Raw genomic sequence first — 18,521 nt, forward strand, 5'->3', positions numbered from 1 at the left:
TGGCCAATGAGCCAACCATGTCACTGATATTCTCAAAAACAAACAAAACGCACACACACCCTCTTATATAGCATCCATCATAGTAATAAAACACACAAACGCTTATGAGAACAGGACAAGCATAGGCATAGCAGAATGGTGAAAGGTCTCTTCTCCCACAGACCCTTATACGTGAACACAACAACTAGCTGTGCATTTTCACAGTGAATGTCAGAAATCTAATTGTGGGTGTAGAGAAACGGATCAGAAACGGCTGAATGTTTATTGTAAATATGGATGTCTAAAGGATGGTCACCATTTTTTAGGAAGATCTCTATCCAGCCTAAGCTTTGGGAGAGAAAAACTGAGAGACTGCGTGTGTCATAATCATATTTCAGAAGAGAGATTTCCCCCTGTGTGCTTACTGACTGGCTGTCTAAATCCAGAAGTGCCTCTACTGATAGGTCAGCCCTTTCCATGATTGTCTCCGTTTTGTTCTGAAAATAAATTGGGTATTGTGAGGGTTCCCTCTCTCAGACAAAAGGCATTCGATCCACAGTGATTTACCGAGCCCCACCTGAACTAACACCTATAATGTCCTAGAATCACTCTAAGAGCCTAGCTTGCTTGTTCACACTCTCCAGAGATGCCCTGACATGGGACCAGGCCAAGTGGCAGACACAGTCTCCTCTCCTCCAATAGCCAGTTCATGTCCTGGTCACAACAACCCGACTCATAGGCATCACTAATATCCTCATTCCTCTATACAAAGACTAAAATCCCCATGATCCCTGGTGGCCACCCACCCTCCAACACAGAGAAGGTACAGTAGTCCAGCTGTGTGACAGAGAAGAACAGCACCTAGGGCAGCTTTTTCAATGAACCCTCTTCCCTCTCTGTTACATTTCCTGTGTGGACCAATCATGTATCACAGTGCTGAAGAGTGAGGTCAATACACACTCCCGAGACCCTACTTGTAAATAGAGGGCTCTCCTTGAACCAATAAAACAGTACTCATGCCACTGTGAATGTAGCACATGCCATTGTGACGCTGTCCTGTTAGGTGGGAGGATGTAGGAAATGGACATATGATAGTATCCATCACTGAGTACCAGAGGGAAATGATGTGACAACATCAGAGGTTAACATCTTACCACCTGATATATAACTGTAAGAGAACATAAGAGTAAGTGTGACATCGTAAAAATAAACGCTGAGTAAAATCAAACAGGAAAACAAACGCTTGAACACACAGGTGAGTCATTTATAGGCCAGTATGTTTAGCTATGTGCTAAGCTTTGCTTCAGGGCAATTCCATGTTAACTGAATGACGCAGACTCACCTTTTTTAATTTTTCACTATGCCAAACAAAAACCATTGGTTGCAAAGTTAAACGAACCATACAACTCTATGCACAAGGACTACTTTGAACCATTTCCCCCTGAACATTTTAAAACAACACATTTACTAGAAGAACCTGCAGATGTAAGGTTTGGTAACAGAATGACAATCAAATTTCCCTCCGATTTTTATGCGACTGTGTTTTTCAAAAACTGTTAAATATCTACTCCGAATTAAGATTCCAAGATGTCGGTAGAAAGAATGGGGTGTCAGCTATGACATCTTGACTTGAAAAAAAATCTGTTTTGTTTATTGTACTACAATAAGTGTTTGAATATTGTTTTTACACACTGGCTATTATTCTAATGAGCTCCGCACCCAAACAAGACCAGATCAAATCAAGATTTGGTTGGTGCGGAGTGAACCAAATCTTTACCAATCATATAAATCTGTTTCACAAGTTTGGACATCACAGTACAGCACAGTATACAGTATATAAAGTACAATAGAGTACAGTAGAGTATAGTTCAGTAGAGTTCAGTACAGTATAAAATACAGTAAAGTACAATACAGTCAATTATACTGTACTCTACTCTAGTGTGAAAAGAGCACCCTGCACGCTATCCCTGATGCAGTGAAAATAATAAAAATAAAACAACGAAGTAAGCTTTATTTGTAATATTTTCTACATTGTAAAATAATAGTGAAGACATCAAAACTATGAAATAACACATATGGAATCATGTAGTAACCAAAAATGTGTTAAACAAATCAAAATAAATGTGATACTTTAGATTCTTCAAAGTAGCCACCATTTGCCTTGATGACAGCTTTGCACACTCTTGGCATTCTTTCAACCAGCATCACCTGGAATTCTTTTCCAACAGGCTTCAAGGAGTTCCCATATATGCTGAGCACTTGTTGGATGCTTTTCCTTCACTCTGCGGTCCAACTCATCCCAAACCATCTCAATTGGGTTGAGGTCGGACGATTGTGGATGCCAGGTCATCTGATGCAGCACTCCATCACTCTCCTTCTTGGTCAAATAGCCCTTACACAGTCTGGAGGTGTGTGTTGGGTCATTGTCCTGTTGAAAAACAAATGATAGTCCCACTAAGCACAATCCAGATGGGATAGCGTATCGCTGCAGAATGCTGTGGTAGCCACGCTGGTTAAGTGTGACTTGAATTCTAAATAAATAACTGACAGTTTTACCAGCAAAGCGCCCCCACACCACACACTGACCTTCAGTCAATCAGGAAAATGAATGATGAACTGTCGTTTCTCTTTGCTTATTTCACCTGTTCTTGCCATAATATGGACTTGGTCTTTTACCACCCCTACCTTGTCACAACACAACTGATTGGCTCAAACGCATTAAGAAGGAAAGAAATTCCACTATTGAACAGGGCATACCTGTTAAATGAAATGCATTCCAGGTGACTACCTCATGAATCTGGTTGAGAGAATGCCAAGAGTGTACAAAGCGGTCATCAAGGCAAAGGGTGGCTACTTTGAAGAATCTAAAATATAAAATGAGTAGGTGTGGCCAAACTTTTGACTGGTACTGTATTTGCCGCAGTTGCAGCTGTGTGGGGTATTAGGATCTCTAAACAAGCACCAAGTAGTACCACAATTCCTCAATCTTCAGCCACCTCAAAAGAGATGTTTTTGTGAGCAGCATGAAGATAAGGGATGGCACAGGCATTGATATGGGTGTGGTCCTCCTGAAATCCCTTCACATTTAATACACAGTTACAGTGGTTCATCCAGCATATCCCTCCTCCCTTACGATGCAACTGACCCACAGAAGACGGATGTTCCTGTATTAACAACTACAGTCAACTTTGAGTGAACCCATTCCACTGTCAACCCTTTGTCCTCTCTGCAAAAACACTCACTCGTTGAGATGCAGTACAGAAAACACACAGCTGTCTGCTATCTCTGTATTGTCACCTGTTCAAAACAGTCCCTTTCCAAAACGATGTAGCTATACCCTCTCAGAATGGAATTGAGTACGAAGGGATCCATCCTTGCAATGCTTGCTGACTTACTATCATGCAGCACATTCTTTTGCTAACTCATTACAACTTAAATATGTTCTGCTTCTAAAGCGATTATTATTAAATTCCCCTATTGGCAATAGCCCCAAAAAGATTAAACATATGACAAATAAATGATGATGTCTTCAATGGAACTGGTTACTTATTGTACTAACAAGAAGTTAGATAGTATGCAGGAATACATTACAAGAAGACAGCCTATGCATAATATTCACCCCAAAAGTTGATATATCCAATACCAGTCATATATGTGTAACACCCTGATCAGTTTCACCTGTCCTCACTATTGTCTCCACCCCCTCCAGGTGTCGCTTGTTTTCCCCAGTGTATTTATCCCTGTGTTTCCTGTCTCTGTGCCAGTTTGTCTTGTATGTGCCAAGTCAGCCAGTGGTTTTCCCGTTCACCTGCTTTTTGCTATTCTCCTTTTTCTAGTCTTCCTGGTTTTGACCCTTGCCTGTTTCTGGACTCTGTACCTGCCTGCCTGACCAGTCTGCCTGCCTTGACCATGAGCCTGTCTGCCACTCTGTACCTCCTGGACTCTGATCTGGTTTTGACTTTTTGCCTGTCCACGACCATTCTCTGTCCTACTCCTTTTGGATTAATAAACATTAAGACTCCAACCATCTGCCTCCTGTGTCTGCATCTGGGTCTCGCCTTGTCATGATAGTACGAACTGGCCATGACCGACCCAGCAGACTTGGATCAGCTCCTCCACGTTGTCTCCCTGCAGGGAGCCACCATTGGAAGACACGAGTTGTTAGAGGGCCTTTTGGAAGGGCTCAGTTCCTTGAGGGAACGCCACAACCATGGGTTCAAGGCTATTCTGGAGCAAATCAGGGAGTTAGCTCAGAGGCTGCCTGCCACCTCTGGAAAAAAACCAATCACCCAGTAATTTTTTCCCCTATCTGTGGTGCGTTTGTACAGCCTATCCCGGCTCCCCGAGAACCCCGCTTACCACCTCCGGAGGGATATTCGGTGAATCCTGGTACCTGCTGGGGTTTTCTTGCTCAGTGCTCGCTTATTTTTGAGCTACAGCCATCTTCGTTTCCTTCAGACCGCTCAAAGATATATTATTACGCTAATGTCAGGAAGGGCGCTCTCCTGGGCTACGGCAGTTTAGGAGCAACAATCTGCCATTTGTGGTCATCTGGAGGAATTTATGGCAGAGGTGAGAAAGGTATTTGAGTCTCCGGTATCCTGGAGAAAGGCGGCCAGTAAACTGCTTGACTTACGTCAACTCCCGTAGTGTGGCAGACTACGCGGTTGATTTTCACAAGTTGGCCCCCAAGAGTGCCTGGAATCCAAAGTCCCTTTTCGATACTGCTCAGGAATTGCCGGTGGCCCTCGACTCCCTTATCGCCCTTACCATTAAAATCGATGGACGCCTAAGGGAACGCAGGAGTAGGAGTTCTGGTCTCGGGCATATTCGTTCACCTCGAGGGAATCCGGAAGTTTCCGAAGGCAGCTTTTCCGAGATGATTCGAAGCCATCCGAGCCCTCTGGTGAATCTATGACAGGTGAGTTGGATACTCCTGCGCCTATGCAGTTGGGAAGAGCTAGGTTATCAGTTGAGGTAACGCTCAGGGAGGATGAATAGTAACTGTTGTCTGTACTGTGGAGGGGCAGGACATTTTATAGCTCCCTGCCCTATTAGGAAACCCTTGTCTCTAGTGGGTACCAGTACTATGGTGTGTCAGATTGGGAGTTCCCTATTCCCATCACCCGCACACCCTTTTTTGCGCTTAGGCTGTGGGGAGACCAGTCTAAGTCTGAGTGCTCATTGACTCTGGGGCTGATGAATGCCTTATAGATGCCACGATAGCTTCGGAGCTTGGTATTCCCACTCAGCCTCTCTCTGTTCCCATGGATGCTAGGGTACTGGACAGACGCTCTATAGGGGAAGTCACTCATAGTACTGTGCCCGTTCAATTACGGGTTTCTGGTAACAACAGTGAAACCACGGTTCCTCCTCACATCTCCCCATGTTCCGGTTGTTTTGAGATTTTGCTGGCTCCAAAAGCACAATCCTGTAATTGACTGGACCACAAGCTCCATCCTGTGTTGGAGCCCATTTTGCCATTCCCACTGTCTTCAAGCAGCACAGCCTTCCCCAAGCCGTCTTCCTCGGGATGTTGGCAAGACTGTGGATGTCTCTGGTATTCCCACTGAATACCATGACCTCCTGGAAGTGTTCAGTAAGGCATGTGCTACTTCCCTTCCCCCACACCATCCTTATGATTGTGCCATTGATCTTCTCCCAGGCAATACACCCCCCCGGGGTTGGTTGTATTCTCTGTCCGGACCAGAGACCAATGCTATAGAGGAGTACATAGAGGAGTCTTTGGCCACTGGGACCATCCTTCCGCATCTCCTGCTGGCGCAGAGTCCTTTGTGGAGGAGGACAAGACCCTGGTCCTTGCATTGACTACTGGGGACTTAACGACATTACTGTTAAAAAATTGTTACCCCCCACCTCTTCTATGCATTTGAACCTCTCCAGGGGGCCACCATGTTTTCCAAGTTGGATCTTTGGAATGCCTAACCTTGGTTCGGATACGTGAGGGGGATGAGTGGAAGACAGCCTTCAACCCAGCCAGTGGACATTATGAGTACCAGGTCATGCCATGTAGACTTACCAACGCCCCTGCTGTTTTCCAGGCTTTGGTAAACGATGTGGTCCGGGACATGCTAAACCGCTTTGTTTGTTTACCTTGACGACATCCTGTTTTTTTTTTACCACTGCCCAAGAACATGTACTTCATGTCAGACAGGTCCTTCAGCACCTCATGGAGAACCAATTGTTTGTGAAAGCCAAGAAGTGAGTTCCATCGCTCTACTATCACCTTTCTGGGATATGCCATTGCTGAGGGCGATGTTCAGTTGGATCCTGGATAGGTGAAAGCAGTGGTGGATTGGCCTCAACAAACGTCCAGGGTGCAGTTGCAACGGTTTCTTGGTTTTGCTAACTTCTACCGCCGCTTCATTCAGGATTACAGCACCCTGGTGGCCCTCCTCTCGGCACTCTCCTCTCCCAAGGTACCGTTCAAATGCTCTGCAGCTGTCAACAAAGCCTTTGTGAACCTGAAGCATCGGTTCACAACAGCACCCATCCTCATCCCTCTCGTCAATTTGTGGTGGAAGCTGATGCTTCAGATGTTGGAGAGGGGGCCATCTTGTCCCAGCGATCTGCCCAGGACCAAAGCTTCATCCCTGTGCCTTCCTGTCCCATCGTCTCAATCCTGCAGAGAGGAACTACGACGTAGGCAACCGAGAAATCCTGGCGGTCAAGATGGAGTTGGAAGAGTGGAGGCGCTGGCTGGAAGGAACAGAACAGCTATTCTTGGTCTGGACCGACCATAAAAACTTGGAATATCTCCGTACAGCCAAGTGCCTCAACCCCAGGCAGGCCCGGTGGACCCTCTTGTTTACCAGATTCAACTTCACCGTTTCCTACCACCCAGGGTCAAAAAAATGTGAAGCCTGATGCTTTCTCCTGCCTATACAGTTAACACCCTTAACCTCGGAAACTATTCTCTCTACCTCATGCCTTGCTGCCACTGTGGATTGGGCTATTGAGAACCTGGTTCGCGAGGTGCAACGCTCCCAGCCTGGACCTGAAGGGGGTCTGGCTAACCGGCTGTTTGTCCCTAACCCAGTCTGGTCCTGGAATGGGCTCATTCCTCCAGGCTGACATGTCATCCAGGGTCCCGTCGTACACTAGCCTTCCTCCGACAACGTTTCTGGTGGCCCACAATGGTTCCTGACGTCTCTTCCTTCATTGCCGCATGCACAGTGTGTGCTCAGAACAAGACTTCACGGCAAGCTCCTTTTGGCCTCCTTCAGCCACTACCGGTCCCTCATCGTCCCTGGTCTCATATCTCTGGACTTTGTCACTGGGCTCCCTCCATCTGACAGCAACACTGTCATTCTGACGGTAGTCACTCAGTTCTCCAAGACTGCCCATTTCATCCCTCTCCCCAAACTACCTTCTGCCAAGGAGACGGCCCAGCTTATGGTGCAGCATGTTTTCCGGATCCATGGTCTCTTGTTAGACATGGTCTTCGATCGGTGTTCTTGTCTCCGTTCTGGAAGGCATTCTGCACCCTTATTTGGGTTGTCGGCCAGCCCTCGAAACGGGAGTCAGCCTCTACTCTTCCCGGAACAAGAGTAGGAGGTCAGCATACCCTCAGCCCAGATGTTTGTCCGCCGCTGTCGACGTACCTGGAGAAGAGCCAGGGTGGCTATTCTCAAGACCAACTCCAGGTATCGTCGACAAGAGGACCGTCGCCGGACCCCAGCCCCCACTACCGCATTGAGCAGAAGGTATGGCTTTCCACTCGGGATCTGCCTAGGGTAGAGTCCCGCAAGCTGTTTTCCCAGTTCATTGGTCCTTTTCCCATCTCCAGAGTCCTGAGTTCCACTGCTGTCCGTCTTGTGTTACCTCGTACCCTCCATATTCACCCTACATTCAATGTGTCAAGGATTAAGCCCGTGTCTCAGTCCTTTGTCTTCTGTTTCCATGCCCCCCCCCAGTCATCATCAATGGACAGACAGCATATACGGTGAGACGCCTCCTGAGGGTTCGATCCCAGAGCAGGGGTTTTCCAGTACCTGGTTAACTGGGAGGAGTATGGCCCGGAGGAATGGTGCTGGGTCCCTGCTAAAGACATCCTGGACCCGGCCCTCATCAACGATTTTGACCACCAATATCCCAGTCAGCCAGGTATGCACCCAGGTAGGATGCCAGGTGGTGTCCTGGGTGGGGGGCTACTGTCACACCCTGATCTGTTTCACCTGTCCTTGTGATTGTCTCCACCCCCTCCAGGTGTTGCTTGTTTTCCCCAGTGTATTTATCACTGTTTCCTGTCTCTCTGGGCCAGTTAATCTTGTATGTTCCAAGTCAACCAGCAGTTTTCCCATTCTCCTGCTTTTTGCTATTCTCCTTTTTTTAGTCTTCCCGGTTTTGACCCTTGCCTGTTTCTGGACTCGGTGCCTGCCTTGACCACAAGCCTGTCTGCCACTCTGTACCACCTGGACTCTGATCTGGTTTTGACCTTTTACCTGTCCACGACCATTCTCTTGCCTACTCCTTTTGGATTAATAAACATTAAGACTCCAACCATCTGGGTCTCACCTTGTGTCACGATATATGCCATTTTTTCCCAAGTACCTGTAGGCAATATTAATGTATATGCCTGAGCCTGTATGACATATTATAGGCTACATCTGTGTTTTTGTAGCTTTGACCTATTGGATGTGGGGATGGTCCCACCATAGCATCATCAAATCATGTTGCCCTGCCCATCGTAGTACTGTAGGCGCACTGGGACAATTTGAAGAGCCCACTCATTCTGAAACAAATTGCAACCCTTCGCCTACCAATCCTGCATGAGGAGAGCAAACCGAGGCGAAATTCAAGACTGGAAAATATTCCCATGTTGTATAGGCCTATCAATTTATATCAGAGGAGGCTGGTGGGAGAAGCTATAGGAGGACAGGCTCATTGTAATGGCTGGAATGTAATTTATGGAACTGACTCAAACGTGGTTTCAATATGTTTGACACAGTTCTATTTAATCCATTACAGCCATTACAATGAGCCTGTCCTCCCATAGCTCCTCCCACCAGCCTCTGGTTTATATGTACTCTCGGTTAACCCAGAACTAAAGTCTCATGTAATTGGTCAGCTGCTTAAGTTCTGGGTCAAGAACTTAAGCTGTACCATAGAGGCACAGAATACGTTTGAAGAAAAACTAAGAAATGGAAGAACTTATTCAAGAAAGACCCAGTGTAATATATTATACAAATAAAGCCAACTAGATGGACTATGGGGAAAAATGCACCAAATTATTTTCAATCTTCAATATAGAAATGCTACCAAATTGTGTTAACTTGTTACAAATGGAGTCACGCATGATTCACCGACTGATATTTAGAAAGGGGAAGTAAAGTACTTTAAGAATGTTTTTGTTTCAGTCTCCATCTCCACTAACTGAAACTAATTGTATGGATTTGTTTCTTCTAATAATGTAAAATTAACATCTGTACAGAAAGACTCATGTGAAGGCCAAATTACAGAGGAACTTCTTGATGCAACTAAAGCCTTTAAGGCTGGGAACTCCAGGGCTGGATGGCATACCAGTGGAAGTAACTTTTTTTGATATACTCAGAGGACCATTATTAGCATGTTTTAACCACTCCTATATATAGTGGGGCAAAAAATTATTTAGTCAGCCGCCAATTGTGCAAGTTCTCCCACTTAAATAGATGAGAGAGGCCTGTCATTTTCATCATAGGTTACACTTCAACTATGACAGGCAAAATGAGAAACAAAATCCTGAAAATCACATTGTAGGATTTTTAATGAATTTATTTGCAAATTATGGTGGAAAATAAGTATTTGGTCACCTACAAACAAGCAAGATTTCTGGCTCTCACAAACCTGTAACGTCTTCTTTAAGAGGCTCCTCTGTCCTCCACTCGTTACCTGTATTAATGGCACCTCTTTGAACTTGTTATCAGTATAAAAGACACCTGTCCACAACCTCAGTCACACTCCAAACTCCACTATGTCCAAGACCAAAGAGCTGTCAAAGGACACCAGAAAACCTGCACCAGGCTGGGAAGACTGAATCTGCAATAGGTAAGCAGCTTGGTTTGAAGAAATCAACTGTGGGAGCAATTATTAGGAAATGGAAGACATACAAGACCACTGATAATCTCCCTCGATCTGGGGCTCCACGCAAGATCTCACCCCGTGGGGTCAAAATGATCACAACGGTGAGTAAAAATCCCAGAACCACATGGGGGGACCTAGTGAATGACCTGCAGAGAGCTGGGACAAAAGTAACAAAGCCTACCATCAGCAAGGGCATTGAAGATGAAACGTGGCTGGGTCTTTCAGCATGACAATGATCCCAAACACACTGCCCGGGCAACGAAGGAGTGGCTTCGTAAGGAGCATTTCAAGGTCCTGGAGTGGCCTAGCCAGTCTCCAGATCTCAACCCCATAGAAAATCTTTGGAGGGAGTTGAAAGTCCATGTTGCCCAGCAACAGCCCCAAAACATCACTGCTCTAGAGGAGATTTGCATGGAGGAATGGGCCAAAATACCAGCAACAGTGTGTGAAAACCTTGTGAAGACTTACAGAAAACGTTTGACCTCTGTCATTGCCAACAAAGGGTATATAATAAAGTATTGAGATAAACTTTTGTTATTGACTTATTTTCCACCATAATTTGCAAATAAATTCATTAAAAATCCTAAAATGTGATTTTCTGGATTTTTTCCTCTCATTTTGTCTGTCATTGTTGAAGTGTACCTATGATGAAAATTACAGGCCTCTGTCATCTTTTTAAGTGGGAGAACTTGCACAATTGATGGCTGACTAAATACTTTTTTGCCCCACTGTAAATGGTAGATTATCAGACATGCAACAAGAAGTTCTGATAACATTATTACTGAAACAGGACCCAAGTGGTGTGTGCGTGTGTATATATAAGAGCCAGTCCATTTAAAAAATTGGAGACCACTTACACTTCAGTGTTGTGATGCAAAAATCCTAGAAAAATGCTTGGCGCATAGAATTAAAGTATTGTCAGATATTATTCATCCTAATCAGACAGGTTTTTTTACATGGACGATACATTGGAGATAATATAAGACAAATACTGGAAACAATAGAATACTATGAAATATATGGGACAACAGGCCTGGTTTTCATAGCTGATTTTGAAAAGGCTTTTGAAAAATACGACTGGAGTTTATATATAAATTTTATATAAATTAATATATATACATTTTGGGGAATCTCTTATAAAATGGGTTAAAGTTATGTATAGTAACCCTAGGTGTAAATAATGGACTACATCTCAAAGTTTTAAACTATCTAGAGGAGTAAAACAAGGTGGTCCACTATCGGCATATCTATTTATTATTGCCATCGAAATGTTAGCTGTTAAAATTAGATCAAACAATAATATTAAGGGATTAGAAATCCGTGGCTTAAAAACTAAGGTGTCATTGTACGCTGATTCACGTTTTCTTTTAAAACCACAATTAGAATCTCTCCACTGCCTTTTAGAGGATCTAGATACTTTTGCTATCGTCTCTGGATTAAAACCAAATTATGATATTACGTATTGGATCACTAAAAAATTCACATTTTACATTACTGTGTAGGTTACCAATTAAATGGTCTGACGGAGATGTGGACATACTCGGTATACAAATCCCAAAAGAAAGAAATGATCTCACTCCAATAAATGTTCATAGAAAGTTAGCAAAATAGATAAGATCTTGCTACCATGGAAAGGAAAATACCTGTCTATTTGAGGAAAAATCACCCTGATTAACTCTTTAGTCATATCACAGTTTACCTATTTGCTTATGATTTTGCCTACACCTAGTGATCTGCTATTTAAATTATATCAACAAAAAATATTCCATTTTATTTGGAATGGCAAACCAGACAAAATTAAAATGGTCTATTTATATAACGAATATGAATTCGTAGGGCATAAATTATTAAATATTAAAGCATTATTAACTCTTTAGTCATATCACAGTTTACCTATTTGCTTATGGTTTTGCCTACACCTAGTGATCTGCTATTTAAATTATATGAACAAAGAATATTCCATTTTATTTGGAATGGCAAACCAGACAAAATTAAAATGGTCTATTTATATAACGAATATGAATTCGTAGAGCAGAAATGATTAAATATTAAAGCATTAGACCTCTCACTAAAGGCTTCAGTCATACAAAAGTTATGCTTAAATCCAAACTGGTTCTCTAGTAATTTGGTAGGAATGTCTCATCCTATGTTCAAGAATGGCTTTTTTCCCCTTTATTCAGATTACACCTGCTCAGTTTCGGTTGTTTGAAAAGGAAATAATCTCCAAAATATCGTTCTTTTTTAAACAAGCCTTAGAAAGTTGGTTGAAATTTGAGTTTAATCCACCTGAAAAGACAGAACAAATAATACAACAAATATTGTGGTTAAACTCACATATACTAATTGATTTTTAAAAAGTATTTAAAAAAAGGTATAATTTTTGTGAATGATATCATAAATAGGACTGGTGTAGTTATGTCACACATGCAGCTAACACAGACATATGGAAATATCTGCTCTACCCAAAATTACAACCAACTAATTGCAGCATTACCACAAAAATGGAAGAGGCAAGTAGAAGGAGGAAAAAGTAAGGAACTTGTATGTCAGCCCTGTATTAAAGAACATAAATGGTTAAAGAAAGTGTGATAAATAAACACATATACCAATTTCATTTAAGGACCAAAAAACGGACAGCTGTGCCATTTAAATTACAAAATATTTGGGAAGAGATTTTGATGTATCCATTCCATGGCACGTGGTTTATGAATTGATACGTAAAACAACGCCGGATTCAAAACTTTACATTTTTCTATTTAAATTACTATACAGAATTCTTGCAACCAATAGAATGTTATATACAGTGCCTTGCGAAAGTATTCGGCCCCCTTGAACTTTGCGACCTTTTGCCACACTTCAGGCTTCAAACATAAAGATATAAAACTGTATTTTTTTGTAAAGAATCAACAACAAGTGGGACATAATCATGAAGTGGAACGACATTTATTGGATATTTCAAACTTTTTTAACAAATCAAAAACTGAAAAATTGGGCGTGCAAAATTATTCAGCCCCTTTACTTTCAGTGCAGCAAACTCTCTCCAGAAGTTCAGTGAGGATCTCTGAATGATCCAATGTTGACCTAAATGACTAATGATGATAAATACAATCCACCTGTGTGTAATCAAGTCTCCGTATAAATGCACCTGCACTGTGATAGTCTCGGAGGTCCGTTAAAAGCGCAGAGAGCATCATGAAGAACAAGGAACACACCAGGCAGGTCCGAGATACTGTTGTGAAGAAGTTTAAAGCCGGATTTGGATACAAAAATATTTCCCAAGCTTTCAACATCCCAAGGAGCACTGTGCAAGCGATACTATTGAAATGGAAGGAGTATCAGACCACTGCAAATCTACCAAGACCTGGCCGTCCCTCTAAACTTTCAGCTCATACAAGGAGAAGACTGATCAGAGATGCAGCCAAGAGGCCCATGATCACTCTGGATGAACTGCAGAGATCTACAGCTGAGGTGGGGGACTCTGTCCATAGGACAACAATCAGTCGTATATTGCAAAAATCTGGCCTTTATGGAAGAGTGGCAAGAAGAAAGCCATTTCTTAAAGATATCCATAAAAAGTGTTGTTTAAAGTTTGCCACAAGCCACCTGGGAGACACACCAAACATGTGAAAGAAGGTGCTCTGGTCAGATGAAACCAAAATTGAACTTTTTGGCAACAATGCAAAACGTTATGTTTGGCATAAAAGCAACACAGCTGAACACACCATCCCCACTGTCAAACATGGTGGTGGCAGCATCATTGTTTGGGCCTGCTTTTCTTCAGCAGGGACAGGGAAGATGGTTAAAATTGATGGGAAGATGGATGGAGCCAAATACAGGACCATTCTGGAAGAAAACCTGATGGAGTCTGCAAAAGACCTGAGACTGGGACGGAGATTTGTCTTCCAACAAGACAATGATCCAAAACATAAAGCAAAATCTACAATGGAATGGTTCAAAAATAAACATATCCAGGTGTTAGAATGGCCAAGTCAAAGTCCAGACCTGAATCCAATCGAGAATCTGTGGAAAGAACTGAAAACTGCTGTTCACAAATGCTCTCCATCCAACCTCACTGAGCTCGAGCTGTTTTGCAAGGAGGAATGGGAAAAAATGTCAGTCTCTCGATGTGCAAAACTGATAGAGACATACCCCAAGCGACTTATTACAGCTGTAATCGCAGCAAAAGGTGGCGCTACAAAGTATTAACTTAAGGGGGCTGAATAATTTTGCACGCCCAATTTTTCAGTTTTTGATTTGTTAAAAAAGTTTGAAATATCCAATAAATGTCGTTCCACTTCATGATTGTGTCCCACTTGTTGTTGATTCTTCACAAAAAAAATCAGTTTTATATCTTTATGTTTGAAGCCTGAAATGTGGCAAAAGGTCGCAAAGTTCAAGGGGGCCGAATACTTTCGCAAGGCACTGTATATGGGGGATACATTCTTCCCAGCTCTGAAGATTTTGCTGTGAGAAGGCAGAGTCATTAGATCATTTATTTTGGTGTTGTCCATATGTAGCTCGTTTTTGGTCACAGGTCCAGGAATGGCTGAAGAATTGCAACATTTTTCTAGAACTAACACTGCAGATAGCAATACTGGATGGTTTGAAAAGCCATAGTCAGTCAATCAATAATATATATTATTTTTAATTTACAATCTGTAGAAGCTATGAGAATAGAAAGGTTCAGTACTTTTGTCAATCATCACAGCACAGTTGTAAAATATATGGCAAATATAAATCCAAAATGGATGGGATTGAGAGAGAGATGGGAGGGGTTGAATGGAGCTGAAGGGTGGGACTCATAACAAGATAACCAATGTAAAACATACTGATACACCCCTTTAAAAAAAGAAGTTCTTGACCCATACATATTAAGAGAAGAGATAAAGAAATGTTAGAATGAGGAGCTCCACCTTCTCAAGTTATGCACCACCTTCCCTTCCCAATTTTATTTTTTTACCTTTATTTAAATAGGCAAGTCAGTTAAGAACAAATTCTTATTTTCAAAAAATACAATGACAGCCTGTTCAGGTGCAGAACGACAGATTTGTACCTTGTGTCAGCTCGGGGGTTGGAACTTGCAACCTCCCGGTTACTAGTCCAACGCTCTAACCACTAGGCCACCCTGCCACCCCGCCACCCCAAATTTGAAAGATGCTAACACGGAACCCAAACCGGCTGCGCACGTGCTCCATCGTGCATAAATGTATTTTGTCCCCCACAACAAACGTGATCCCGACATGCAGGTTAAAATATCAAAACAAACTCTGAACCAATTATATTAATTTGGGGACAGGTCAAAAAGCATTAAACATTTATGGCAATTTAGCTAGTTAGCTTGCACTTGCTAGCTAATTTGTCCCATTGAGCTAGCTTGCTGTTGTTGATTTGTCCTGGGATATAAACATTGAGTTATTTTACCTGAAATGCACAAGGTCCTCTCCACCCGCCTATTAATCCACACATAAAACGGTCAACTGAATCATGTCTAGTCATCTCTCTTCCTTCCAGGCTTTTTCTTCTCTTGACTTTATATTGCGATTGGCAACTTTCATAAATTAGGTGCAATACCGCCACTGACCTCATTCGTCTTTCAGTCACCCACGTGGGTATAACCAATGAGGAGATGGCACGTGGGTACCTGCTTCTATAAACCAATGAGGAGGTGGGAGAGGCAGGACTTGCAGCCCGATCTGCATCACAAATAGAACTGACTTCTATTTTAGACCTTGGAAACACAGACACTCGTTGGTGCCACAAATAGAACTGACTTCTATTTTAGACCATGGCAACACAGACACTCGTTGGTGCCACAAATAGAATTGACTTGTATTTTAGACATTGGCAACACAGACGCTTTCTACATTTATTTTGCGACGTGAGCAGTGTAGTCAGCCTGTGACACCTTGGAAATCGGGATTTGTCCAAATAACCAGTGAAGACAAGCAAAACACGGGAACTAGTGCTGTTCCTTATCCTACCATCCCATTAAATCCAAACAGATTATTTTGGTTTACAAACAGAATCTTCCACAACAGATTAGCATATGCCAGATTTTACAATGCCTGGATAGTTATTTTATTTATAAACTAACCACATGTTATAGCAATCTGGTGCCTGGCATAACAGTCGATGACGTGACACCCAGACATTGGTTGATGCATGCAACTTCTGAGCAGGGGCACGCGACCTGTATGTGACAGTTGTCAGGGGCTTGGTGGGTCTAGCAGGCAGTGATCGTCTTGAATTTATACTTTTCACATGTTCTGCAAGAGATTAGAGTCCCCTATGAAACACGGACCACATAAGGTTCCCACCCTTACATTACGATAAACCTAAGAGTAGATGTATAGCCCTATTTTCAATCAAGTGCTATAGTATTTTTATTCTAAACAATGCATATTCAATATATCACAATGCTGCTGTCCGGGCCTGGATAGCTGCAGCACCGAACTCGGGTTTACATTAGATTAAATTGCAGACAAGTGCCATGAGGTTGAGTGTGCAATTGAGACTCGATTTGTAAATAAAATGCGTCAGAAATAAACTATTCCAATATTGGAAAGCGGCAACCCCAAGGAGGAGCCCTGACGCACCACCGTAAAATGACTAAAACTGTCATATATCCCACGGGATGGCACATTTATAATAAAAAGCCATTTAACATGAACGAGACGGGAAAGACAGTGACTTATTATTGAAGCTCAGTCGACACTATTTTACTTGTAGCATAGCTCCTATACATCATTGCAGACGACAGCACTTTTGACGCCAGAAAATGATATTGCAGAGAAAATAGGGCTATTGAAAGAAAAGGCTACAGGTCTACATTATGTTATATTTTCTATGATATGCATACTAATAGCCTACATCATAGCAGCATAGACGTTATGGCACACGTGCCAAAGAAACGTGAATTATAGGCCTAATCGAAACGAGTGCGTACTTTCAAACTCAAGATCCAAGCAAAGATAACCTATATGTTTTACTCATCGACAGTGAAAACTGCCACATACAATTCCAATATAGATTGCAACCCTCCCCATCCCCCCATAGAGTACGTAGATCCACGTATTCACCAAGCGCCCTCTATCACAGTGCCAGCGAAATCATGCTGCATCACTGCCTCAACCGCAAAGACCTCCACCGCAACACGGCCTCATTTAGTATCTTCTTCTGCCTGTCCATGACTAAATACAATCACATTGGGACAGTGCAAAACATATTGCCGTGACACGATTAGGAAGAGTATCCCCCCCCCCCCCTGACACACACAGAGTCTGTAGGCTATAGCTATAAATACAGTCACTGCCTTTCACTGTTTATCAACATCACAGGTCCCGAGCAAAATACAATTATTTATATAGCACATCAGACATCCACATGACGCAATACCCAACCCTAAACGAAATCTTAAACGGCACACAATTAATAGCGTATAGCTCTTAATAGCCTATAAAATAATTTTAAAAAACAAAGAAAATGCACTCACTTTTTACTACCCGATCCGTGGCGTTTAAGACCATGTCAACGTTAGACATCTTCATGGGCAGTTGCGCTCTTGAGGCAAACTCGTTTTTAGTCCTCCTTGCGGAAGTGACTGTTTATTCTCGGTGTGTTTTCGCGGTTGCGAGATTTGGTTGGTGCAGTGGCATCACTTGGATACGTCCCTCAGTGTATCACTGCCTGCGCTGGGGATGACTACTGCTACCCAGTTAGGGTGGATGCTGCTGAGGAGGGTGCTGTGCTAAGCTGTCGTGTGGCGGAGGATGGAGGGAACGAATTAGGAAGGGGTGGCAGAGAGACAGAGTGGGAGAGAGAGAGCTCTGCTCAGGAGATCCTCACTGCGCGCTGCACCACCCCGACATGGCGTTGAGGGGAACTCCTACGCAAATGTTTCACGGGGCTGCCTGATGCTGCCATCAGGTGGAGGCAAAGCCGGGGATTCCCAAAAACACGCACGCGCCATGTTTTTGTATTCTATGCACTTGCTGAAAGGGGTGGGGATGTGCCCTGAGACGCATAGGTCTGTCGCCTACTGTATTTAGTGTGGTTGTATCAGTGAAGGTTCCTGGGGTAAAACATTGTGCCATTGATTTTTTTGTGTGTGAGATGTTATTTCTCCAACATTTTCAAATATTCAGAGAGACCTATGGGAGAACAAGTGGCATCCATAGAGGAGATGACAAGCCCAAAATGTGTGTGTGTGACAAGAACACATTGAATACCTAACCAATCAACACAGAACATTTCCTGGAAGTGTTCACATAACCATGGCATGTGGTTGCGCAAACCTCTCAGACCAAATGTGTCTGGATGCCAAACAATCTTGGATCAGTAGGCCTGTTAGAGGAAAGTGGAAATCTTAACAGCAGGTTTTCCTGCAGCCACAGGCCCATAACAGGTGCTTTGAATGAATATCCTCATTATATGAACTGCCAGAGCGCGGCGCTGTTCAG

At 43.0% G+C, this 18,521-nt stretch overlaps 1 protein-coding gene across 3 annotated transcripts in view; it reads right to left on the reverse strand.

Annotated features, from left to right (window-relative positions):
- Window positions 1-17,777, reverse strand: part of LOC139418633 (protein phosphatase 3 catalytic subunit alpha-like) — a 56,803-nt gene extending 39,026 nt beyond the window's left edge. For all 3 annotated transcript variants that reach the window (XM_071168241.1, XM_071168240.1, XM_071168242.1), the window contains exon 1: window positions 17,555-17,777. In XM_071168241.1, the coding sequence (XP_071024342.1) occupies window positions 17,555-17,609 (55 nt within the window). In that variant the 5' untranslated portion in view covers window positions 17,610-17,777. The remainder of the gene's footprint in view (window positions 1-17,554) is intronic.
- Window positions 17,778-18,521: the final 744 nt, after the last annotated feature.

Source organism: Oncorhynchus clarkii, chromosome 10 (genome assembly GCF_045791955.1).
Source record: "Oncorhynchus clarkii lewisi isolate Uvic-CL-2024 chromosome 10, UVic_Ocla_1.0, whole genome shotgun sequence".
Lineage (NCBI taxonomy): Eukaryota > Metazoa > Chordata > Actinopteri > Salmoniformes > Salmonidae > Oncorhynchus > Oncorhynchus clarkii.